General features: G+C 58.6%; 1 protein-coding gene across 1 annotated transcript; it reads right to left on the reverse strand.

The window, feature by feature from the left end:
• Window positions 1-3,541: 3,541 nt before the first annotated feature.
• On the reverse strand, window positions 3,542-10,275 carry SP7 (Sp7 transcription factor). The gene is made up of 2 exons (XM_045466701.1): window positions 10,177-10,275; window positions 3,542-5,359 (listed from the first exon to the last, which is right to left on the reverse strand). The coding sequence occupies exons 1-2, from the start codon at window positions 10,195-10,197 to the stop codon at window positions 4,085-4,087; spliced, it is 1,296 nt and encodes a 431-aa protein (XP_045322657.1). The 5' UTR covers window positions 10,198-10,275; the 3' UTR covers window positions 3,542-4,084.
• Window positions 10,276-10,851: the final 576 nt, after the last annotated feature.

Consider the following 10,851-nt stretch of genomic DNA (forward strand, 5'->3'; position numbering starts at 1 on the left):
TTCAATGTTTATCTCTTTTGAGAGAGAGAGAGAGCGACCAGAGGAAGGGCAGAGAGAGGAGAGAGAATTCCGAGCAGGCTCGGCGCTGTCTCAGCACAGAGCCCAATCTAACAGCAAGATCATGAGCTGAGCGAAATCAAGAGGCGTGTGCCTGACCCACTGAGCCACCCAGGTGCCCCTGGTTTATTCATTTAACAAAGGTTAATGAGCAATTCCAAGGACCGTGTTCTGAGGACACAGAAATGTATAAGGCATAGTCACTGCTCCCAAGAGTTGCCAGTCAAGTTGGAGAAACTAGGGGGCGTTCTAAGTTTAGCATTCGTGGACTCTGTCTGCCCCTTCCTTCTACATGAAAAGTTGCCCCCAAGAGAGTTATTCCAGGGTCAGAAAACAAGAAGTCTCCTCTGAAAATGCCCTTAACAAGGAGAAAGCCACCGGTCTCCTCCACTCTAGTACTTTCCAAATGTTAGTGAACATAGACCCACCAGAGAATCCTGCTAAAAATGCAGATTCTGCGGTGGAGCTTTTAAGCTGTGTTTCCAAAACGCCTCCCACGTAATACTGCACAGACCAAATTTTAAATAGCCTCAGTTTAATTTGCTAGGTTAGTTCACCGTCACCTGGAATGTTACAGAAAGCTTAAAGGATGTAGAGAAAAGCCGAGGGTAGTTGGGGAAACTGGCTGGAAAAGCTCTCCTTGAGAAGGGGAAGCAGGACAGGCTTTGGAGGAAAAGAGGGAGTCAATGACTCTGACAGTGGGGAGCACTGAGAACCCGCCGACAAAGTTTTTGCTTGAACCTCAATCATGGCACCTTCTAACCCCAAGAAATCACTGCGGACTAGGCCTGCAACTTCCAACTCCTTTTGGTGAAGTCTGAGTTTCACCAACAGGTTGTGTTGTAATTACGGGTTAGGGGCCTTCCTCTCACCCTGTAATGTGAACTGGGGAGGAGGAACAGTACGCCGTGTATTCACATCGGACCCCCGCCTGCCGCGTGTTTAAGGTTTGTCCAGTGTTTTTCACGAGTTGCGGATTCTTGGGAGGCCGACCTCCAGGCCTAGAGCACTTCCCACTAACTTCACCAGGGGGCGCGGCGGCCCCGGCAACACAGAGACTGTGACCCACGGCCCCCATGAACTCCGAGCGCTCAGCGGGCGGTCTCCAAATGGGGGGGGGGGGGCCCTTCCCTACGACCTGGGCGGGAAACCGAGGCAGCGGCCCTGCCCGAGGCTTTTAAAGGGGCCCTCGACTTTGGGAGGCGGGAGGCGCCGCTGGAGCCTGCGTGCCCGGAGATCGGCCCGCCGAGGCCCGGCGCCCCGGCTCAGGGCCGGTAACCAGGCGCACATGGTCCGCCGGGCCCTGTTTGTCCTGGCAGCGCGCCGCCGCTATTTGAGGCGGTTTTTATCTCCCAGAAACCAGCAAAACCCCAAGCGGAGTCTAGGGAAGATGAAAGGGGCTGAGGGGCCGGGAGGGAAGGACCGCGAGGCCGCGGCGGGTGGGGGCTGGCACCGGACAGGCGGGGACAGGGAGGCGAGAGGGCCAGGCCCTGGGGGGTCCCGGGGAGCCTGCCCGGCGGGATGGGGGCGGGAGCCCGGGACCCCTTCCCCCACCCCGCGTCTCTTCCGCCGCGGCCCCCAACCCCAGTCCGCGGGAGGAGCCCTGGAACGCGGCCCTCTTCAAAGCCCCTTTGAAGCGGCCCGCCCCGCCTGAGGGCAGGAGGGTTCGCACCTGGACGGGGCGGCCGCGGCGGCCGGCTGAGGAGGGGGCTGGCGGTCCGAGCCCGCCCGCAGCGCCTCCCGAGCCGGCGGGAGTGGGGGGGGGGGGGGTGACGGTCGCCGGGGGCGCCGCCCGTGCGCCCCCTCAGCCCAGCGGGGGAGCCCGGGGGCGGGGGCCGCACAAAGCCCTATTGTGGCTCCGGGCTGGCCGCCACAGAGTGGCTTTTGTTCGTCCGCTAACTCGGCGGCGGGCACGGCTGATTGCAGGCCCGGGGCAGGGGGCGGTTACGTGCCAGGCCGGGGCCGCCCGCCGGGACCGGTTCGGGGCGGCGCAGTAGTCAGCACGGCGATCGCGGGGCCGGCGCGCCGGCCGGCTCCCTGCCCTGGCCGGAGTCCGGAGGTAGAAGCAGGAAAGAGCCGGGGAGGAAACCTCCCCACCTTCCCGACTCGACACGGAGAGCTCTGGGCGCTCGAATACTGACCTCCGCCCGAGGGCCTGGCAGACGCGGGCGTTCTGCCGCGGGCACATTGTGCCAACGGGCACGATAGGATGCCCGTGGGGAGTGCCCAGTTTGCCAAGGAAAAATCCTGTGGTTCACTCTTCTTCCTTCCTCTTTTTCTTTTCTCACCAGGACAAAAGTTAAAATCGAATTTTTTATTAAATAATAATAATAATTAAAAAAAAAAAAAGACTCCATGAGGGCATGATCCTTTCCCTTCCCCAATATTACCCTCTCCCCAAGCTCCAGAGGCTTTAACCCTTTAACTTGGGGCCTTGAGGAAGCAGGAGACAGAAAAGGAGGATCCAAAGTCACAGGAAAGGCATTCAAAGGCACGAAGCGGCTTTAAAAGTCACCAGAAGTGGAGTTGGGAGCATTGGAAGTCCCAGGTTGAGGGCCCTGTGGACGCAACCCCAAATCTGCTTGGGGACCTCTGTCCTCCTAGCTCTATAAGTTCTTTCTCATGGCTTTTAGGCACCAGCCTAGTAGTGCCTTGTACAGAATAGGCACTCAATAAATACTTGATTTACTTGAATCTGATCCCAGAGAAAGTCTTCCCCACCTATTCTTTAGGAGAGGCACATCCAAACCATTGTGCTCCTCCTGTTAGGTGGGCTTCCACAAAAAAGCGTGTCCAGGATGGCAGCTGCAAGCTCTCCATAACCATGGCAACAAGGGATTAGCCTGCCGGGGTCATGGTGTCAGGGGAGGGGCAGTGGAAGAACCTGCTCTGGGGTCAAGGAAGCTGGGGTACATTCCAGTCCTCCCCTCCATAGGGCTTGAGGTTTCACAGCTTCTGGCTGGGGCTGGGAATACTAGGGATCCCTAATTGAGAGACACCCCCCCCCCATCAACTCTTTAACAGAGATCTAGCTAACCAACCCTATTAGCAGAGATTCCATTAAAAGAGAAACCCCATTAACTGAGACCCTGATGATAGAAATTCTATTAACAAGATCTCCACTAACACTTTTTCTAAACAGAGATACATTTAGCTAAAATTTCCATAGCAGAAATGGACCTCCTTCCCTCCCCAGCTCACTCTACCTGACCTGTCATCATAACTTAGATAAATAGAATTATTATTATTAGTATTCATTTCTCTTGGAACATAGGGGTTAAATATACAGGCCTGGGGGCAGCCTCCCTGACCCTGGGGTCACCCCATCTCTGGGATCAGATCCCCACTGGTCTGCCCCACTTTTGGCACCCTGCTCCCTGCCAGGTCACTAACCCCAATCCCCCTAACTCTGGTCCCTAATAAAGAGGCCACCAGGGGGCAATAAATTATCATCATCATCATCATCATCATCATGTGTTTGTAAAAAAAAAAAAAAAAAAAAAAAAAACCCAAAAAACAAAAAACAAACAAACAAAAAAGAACGCTCTGGAGCATGGAAAGCTAGTGGAATAAGAAATTGGGAAGACTGGAGCCTGGAAGCTAAGTGATAGTGGGAAATCAGCCTGGGAAGCTGATCTTGACAAAGGATGTTTGTTAAGGAGTTAGTGAGATGGAGAAATAAAGCGTTGAGAGCCCAGATGGAAGGAAAATGAGATGATGCTGTGAGAGCAGAGGAGAGGGAAGCCGTGAGCAGGAGCGAGGGAAGAACTTAGGAAGCCAGAGTGCAGAAATCAGGCACGAGGTGAGGGCCTGAGATGAGAGTTTGCACTACAGGCTCGAGGCATAGGGAGGGGTGAGCTGAGGAGGCATGCTGGGAGACCCCCAGGCCCAGAATGGCCAGGGGGGAGCCGGCAAGAGCCCCAAGGGCAGCATGCAAGGGGCAAAAGGGGGTGAGGGGCAAGCAGTGGTCCACGAAGCCAGAAGAGGCTGGCGAGGCAGCCCTGGGGCTGGAGACCCTCCACCCAGCTCAGATCTCCAGCAGGTTGCTCTGCTCTGGGCTGCCTTCAGGGGCTTTCTCTGGGGGGGCCGGCGAAGCCGAAGGTCGGGGCGTCTGACTGGCCTCCTCTTCCCCCGCACTGCGGCCCTCCCCCAGTTCCTTGGGGCCGCTGGGAGGGGGCCCTGGGCCGGGCTCGCCGTGGGTACGCTGGTGCTTGCTCAGGTGGTCGCTTCGGGTAAAGCGCTTGGAGCAGAGCAGGCAGGTGAACTTCTTCTCCCGGGTGTGGGTGCGCACGTGGCGCTCCAGCTCGTCCGAACGGGTGAACCTCTTGCCGCAGAAGAGCCAGTTGCAGACGAAGGGCCTCTCGCCCGTGTGCCAGCGCAAGTGGGCCTTCAGGTGTGAGGCCTTGCCGTACACCTTGCCACAACCGGGGATGTGGCAGCTGTGGATGGGCTTCTTTCGCAGCCCAGCTGCCGCTGCCCCCAGGCGCTCTAGCTCCTGGCAGTTGGGGCAGTCGCAGGAGGAGCGCCCCGTTCCGCTGCCTCCGTATCCGCCACTGCCCCCTGTGCCTGCGCCCCGAGGGGGTTTGGCCCCACTGCTCCCCTCCAGCTGCCCGCTGTTGCTCACTGCTTTGGGTTTATAGACATCTTGGGGCAAGACGTGCTGGGGCCCTGGTTGCAGGAGGTGGGGAGCTGGGTAGGGAGCTGGATTAAGGGGGGCAAAGTCGGATGGGTAGGTGGGCAGCTGGGGGTTCAGTGGAGGCTGAGCAGGGCCTGTGGGCAGTGTCCCTTGCAGCCCATCACCCTGACCCTGCCCACCACCTAGCCAATTGCCCCCAGGATGCATGTCCCACCAAGGAGTAGGAGCGTTGCCTGGGCCCGGTGAGATGCCTGCGTGGATGCCTGCCTTGTACCAGGAGCCGTAGGGGTGTGCCATGTCCAGAGAGGTGTAGACACTGGGCAGGCAGTCAGAAGAGCTGTGGCCCTTGGGAACTAGCAGCCCAGGGTCCTGGGTGCCCGTGGGCCCAGGGAATGAGTGGGAAAAGGGAGGGTAGTCATTGGCATAGCCCGAGGTGGGTGCCGGAGGACTGCCTGCAGGTGAGAGGAGCCCATTGGTGCTTGAAAAGGGGGCTGGGTAGGCATCCCCCATGGTTTTGGGGGCTGAAAGGTCACTGCCCACAGAGTATGGCTTCTTTGCGCCTGCTTTGCCCAGTGTCGTTGAGTCCCGCAGAGGGCTGGTGCCACCAAATTTGCTGCACGCCGCCGTCAGCATGGCCAGGGGACTGGAGCCATAGTGAGCTTCCTCCTGTGGACAGAGGGAAGCGCTGCTTAGGGAGAGACGAGAAAGTGTAGAAGGAAGAGCAAAACCCTGGGGTGAGGCCCGGAGGCCTGGAGAGCAGAACCAAGGGGGTTCCAGGAAGAGTTCAAGAGGATGGGAGGTGGAGGGGCCAGCCAAGAGCCCTGGGCCCCAGGGCAGAGCTCAGATGGTTTCACAGAAGGAGAGAGAGGTCCAGACTGCAGCCTAACAACCCTACCCAGGAGGCAGGACGCCGAGCTCACTGTGGAGTTCCTGCGGGGGTTCCAGGGACTCAGAGGAACAGGAGACACTTCTTAAATAGCAACGAGAAGAGCCTGGGATGGACGCCGCACCTGGGTGAGGTGAGAATTAGGGGTCCTGCCCCTGGAAGTGGGTTCAGAGTAGAGGTCATGGTCCGAGACTTGGAGAGGAAAGATAAGTCTCAAAGAGACACATGGGGAGAAAGAGAAGTATTAGGGGACTGCAGTCACCTCCCCCCACTCCAGGTTTTCTCAGCTTTACCCCCATATTCCACTTCCTGTCTCTGCTTCAGCTCTTGACGAAGGCAGCGAGTGCCCCGGTCTCCCTGAGGCCACAGCCTCATGTAAGGAATAAGGAATCTCTTGGCAGGGACTCTGGAGCTGGGGAGCAAGAGGAAGCGACGCGGAGACACTGGGACATTGAGAGGGAACAGGGCTGCCGCCAAGCCAGGACTGTGGCTGAGGCAAGAATGTCTTTCAAGCAGGCAGTGGGCACCCTCCTGCTTTGTGGAGCCAGCTGGTACCCCTTTGGGAAGGCTGGAGGGGCCCGAAGTCCTCACACTCCTCTGGGGCTGGGAATTGGGATGGCTAAGATATTGGCTCATGGCCATGCCCCTCCATGTCCAGTGTCCCCTAACATGTAGCCCTCATGTAGCTGATCTCTCGACACCCTTCCAGCCCCGTGAGTGAAGGAAGATATATAGATGTGAGGCACGGGGCTCTTTTCCAAGCACAAGACGCCCTTAATATCCATCATGCTACTGCTACCTGGCCAAACCACCCTGAGATTCCCATCCCTCGGGAACTCGTGGCACCCCTCCCTGGGTCAACCTCAGGACACCCCAGGAGGAGAAGATCCCCTCCAGAATCTCTGACTGGTACAGACATCCATACTGAGAACCCCACCCAAAAAGATGCCCTCAAAAGCTGGCCCTGTACAGTTCCCCGACTGGGGTCCTCAAAAGCTGATGTACCCGGTGCTTTCCCAGGAAAGCTAAAAAAGAACCCAAGCATCTAAGACCTGCCCGGTCCCTCCGAGCATGCGGTTTGTGTGTGTGACACCAATCCTACAGGTAGGTCTGGGGTTTTAAGGTTGCAGTGAGGGGTGTGTGCAGTCATCACCCCTGTGCTGCTCCCCAAGTGCAAACCTGAGGCCCCCGCCCTGCCCAGTTACCTCTCTCTGAAGTCCTGTTGACCCCACGGACTCCTCCCAAATTTGAGCCACCAAAACCTTCCTCAAATCTGGCTACGGGAAAAGCCCTGGGTCCTCCCCAGCCAAAGTTTCCCTGGAGTCTTCCAAGCAGAGGGTAGGCTGAGGCAGGGAAGCCGGCGCAGGAGTCAAATCCTAGCAGGACGAAGAGGGAAAAACATGCAGTGCCAAGGGGAGAGGCAGAGACCCAGAGCTGAGAGGAGCAAAGGACCCTGCACAGGGTGAGGCACAGACATAAAAGCCACCGGGGGTGGGGGAAGGGGAGGCAGAGGGGAAAACTGGCATCAAGGGGCAGAAATGGGCAGAAACCCAAAAGAGCAGGAAGGTGAAAAGACAAAGGGCAGGGAGAGAGAGGAAAAGGAGAATAAACAAAGAGGTGATGGAGAGAGACTGGGCTCGGAAGGCAGGAAGGCGGAGGAAAACAGAGGGAAAGAAAGGAGGAAGAAAAAATAAAGTGGAAGGGGGAGGAGGAGGAGGAGGAGGAGGAGGACAGATCTCCTACCTAAGAGAAAACCACCATGATGCTGGGCCCCAGAAAACCCCCAGACCAGGCCACTCCTCCCTCCTTCTCCCCCTGACCGCTTCTCCCCCTCGGCCCAGCCCGGCTCCGTTGGTTTCCCTGCGGTCGGTTTATTTTTAAAAACGCCGACGCCGTCCCCCCCGCCCGGCCCTCACACTGTGGCCACAGGGGCCTCAGCCAAGCCCAGGGACCCCACCCAGCTGGGGAGAAGGAAGGAGGGGTGAAAGAAGGCTAGCAGCCCCAGGCCAACAGGAGACCCCAGCCCTGGAGTGGTGGCTCCCAGGGCCCCTGAGGGCAGAGAAGGGGGAGCAAGGCACCAGACCCACTCGGAAGGTTCTGGAGGCCAAGAGCTGGGCACCTGGCTAGGTTCATCAGAGCCTCAGTTTCCCTTCTGCGGCCGCTTGCGTGCTCCTGAGGGGGTCCTACATATGCACCCCCATACCTGATCAAATGTATCACCTTCCTGGGCGCCCAGGGGTCCCACCTTCCGGTTGTTTTTCTTCTGACCTCTGCCCCCCCACCTTCCGCTAAAACAATAAAAGCAGGCTTCAAGTACTGAAAAGGAGTCTCCAGAGAAAGAACAAGGAGCTGTCCCAGCTCTCTCACTCCTACATGCAGCCAGGGAAGGGGGCCCCCTTTTTCCGGGGAGCTCACAGTGCCGGGCTGACCTCTTGCTGAAGCTCACGCTACATCTGAGGACCAGCTGGCCATCCACTCTGGGCACACACGGTCCTGGGTTCCAGTTCTCCATTTCAGCCACCGCCATGTTGTCTGGTTCTCCCCACTTGCAATTCTCCCTGCCCACCTAGCCCGCACCCCCATTCCTCCCTCTGGCCTCTTCCCCTGCAGTTCATTCAGCCCAGGTGATCCTCTCATCAGACAGCAGCCGTTTCCCTCTCTGAACCTCCAAGTTCTTCCCACCACCAGAGAGCCCACCTATACCAGGCAGAGGGCTTCCTGGGTGGGGGAAGGGGACAATTGAGGGCCCCAGTGCCCCAAGAGTAGGAGAAACAGACAGAAGGACTGGAGTGCCTTTGTGTTGGGGGCATCTCCAGCTCACGAGGAGTGAGGGACATGAAAAGCCCAGAAGTGCTACCCCGATCCTGTGTCTTTCCAACAGGCCTCTGGGCCAACCCCTCCCCCCAGGCACCAGTGCCACGCTGGCAACCTGGCGTGGTGCCCACGCCCACTGACACTGCCCCTGCCCTGGATGGACCCAGGATCCCCACACACCTTGGTCCCGGAACTTCCTCAAGACCAACCGCAGTGTTTCAATGACGGCTCAATATAGAGTCCAGTGGGAAAATGGCAGGGTCAGCGATCTGCCCTCGTTGCAACAGGAAGTAGAGCACAACACCTGGGGACCCCGACTGGATACGGAGCAGTGACAAGAGACATCGTGTCCACACCACTGGCTTGCATGCCATTCCCTCAAACTCAGTCACAAACTCACCATTCCCGGTCTTACACACACACACACACACACACACACACACACATGATTCTTCACTTGGATGACCAGATGCTCAGATGGCCCAGCTGATACACATACACACACACCTGTGCTCGCACGGAGCCAGCCATGCATATGCAGGCACGCTGGTTTCCATCCTAGCACTTCCGCCCAGGCCAGCGAACACAGGTGTTAAAAAAGACTTTCGCTCGGGTCTCACACACATCTCTCCTGGAGGCTGAATGAATCCGCTTCCTGGTCAGCCCATCACCCCTGGGACCTAAGCTAGGGCACTGAGAGCAGAAATGGGGGCTTCTGAGGGGCCTGAGAATATGGAAAGTTCAAGGCTACTGAAGGTGGCTGACCTGAAGGGTGGGCTGTCCGCCCCAAACTCCTGTGGAGGGACCCAGAAAACAGGACAGAGATGATGACAGAGGAACAGAGTCAGAGACCCAGAAGCCAGGAGAACTCAGGACATTCTCAGTGGCTTTGAGTGGCTATGAGTCCTTCCTTTCCAACTATGCACCTGGAGTCTCCCCCTGCCCCCGCTGGTAGAGTCCGTGATTTCTCAAGACCCCCAAACCTGACCTCCATGGTACCCTAGCGCCTTCCAACCCCAGTGCCGAAGGCAAGGGATGCCGGGGTCCCAGCCTGTAGGGGAAGTGGCCCAGTCCGCCCTGGAGCCTCCCACTCCCAAAATAGAGCTGAGTTTGTCTTTGGCTGAAAGCTAAATATTTGTGAGCCGGGCAGGCGGCCTCAGACCCTGGCCCTCCTCCTTGCTTCCCTCTCAGGCCCGGGCCCAGTTCCTCTGGTCAGCCCCCCCACATGCACAGGGCTGCCCTTCTCCCTTCTCTCATAACTCACCTCTTCCCCTACACATCCCGGCCCCGAGGCCCAGCCCCTGCCCACCTACAAACCAGACAAGCTGCGGCCCAGGCTCAGGCCAGGAGCTCCCGGATATGGGACCCCCAAGGCACTAATACCAAGTGTAGTGCCTGGTGCCCACCGCACCAGCCCTCTCACTCTCTCCCCCTGTCTGTGAGGGCTGACTCATCTCCTACCCCTCCTCTTCCTCCTTTCTCCATCCCTGTCCACTCCTCGGGGTTGGCGTGTGCTGTGGACCTCAGAGGTCCATGCCTTCTTCTGACCTGGCCCCTCTCATCTTCCTTTGACAGCTCTCTGACCCCTGGCCCCTCTCTCTCCAGCCCTTCCTCCTGCCCTCTGCTCCCCCCTCTGAGCCCTGTCCTCTCTCCTCATCAGAGGGACCCTGGAAGTGACAAGCACCACAGCCACTGTCTGTGTGAGTTGGGAGGCAGGGGGCGGGGAGGGATTAGGACCATTAGGACCGTTGCTGGTGTCCTGGGGGGAGGAGGGGGCAGTTACCTCAAGCAGGGAGGACGCCATCCTGAGGCTGGGGAACGGGTCCCAAGGAGCTAGGCAGATGGAGAGAGCCAGCCGAGCCGGAGAGAGAGGGAGAGGGAGAGGGAGGGAGAATGGGAGAATGGGAGAGAAGAGATCTAAAGTTAGAAGGGACTGGGGGGTGGGGGGTGGGGGGGGCTGCTCTCTGTCTGTAGGGATCCACCCTCTAATTACAGCTTTCCCAGCGGAGAAGGCTCCAGATCCAATGAGCAGGGCGAGAGAGGGAGGCAGAGGGTCCAAATTTCCTGCTCCATTTGCTGAGCTCCCCAAAGAAGGGATCTGGGCGGGAGAGGACAAACAGGGCTCCAGGGAAGGGGTGGAAGCAGGAGGAGGGTAGGACCCTGGGCAAGTTGTCAAGTGTCTGTCCTGGGTTGGGGGGGGGGGGGAGGTTGCTGAAGGGGAAGGGTGAAAGGGACGGTGGGTCCAGGTGTCCCACACCCTGCCCCCAGCAATCCCATAGACCTCCGCGGGAACCCCTCCCAGGGCTGCCCAGTGTCATGTACCTGGGGGCTCTGGGGCTGGGTGTCCTGGGTGTCTCCTCCTTGGAGGTCTGGCAGTGGGAGTGCAGGCAAGGGGTGGCCTGAGGGCCCCAGGAGGGCTCCGCTCCTCTCCCAGGCCAGCTCCACTCCTGCTCCCACT

Source organism: Leopardus geoffroyi, chromosome B4 (assembly GCF_018350155.1).
Source record: "Leopardus geoffroyi isolate Oge1 chromosome B4, O.geoffroyi_Oge1_pat1.0, whole genome shotgun sequence".
In the NCBI taxonomy this organism is placed as follows: Eukaryota; Metazoa; Chordata; class Mammalia; order Carnivora; family Felidae; genus Leopardus; species Leopardus geoffroyi.

What these genes read in the sequence shown, in the direction of transcription:
- SP7 (XM_045466701.1), bottom strand. Translation starts at nt 10,197, where the DNA reads ATGGCGTCCTCCCTGCTTGAG. An exon ending in TGGCGTCCTCCCTGCTTGAG is followed by an intron (nt 5,360 to 10,176) that starts GTAACTGCCCCC and finishes CTCTGTCCACAG; the next exon opens with GAGGAAGCTCACTATGGCTC.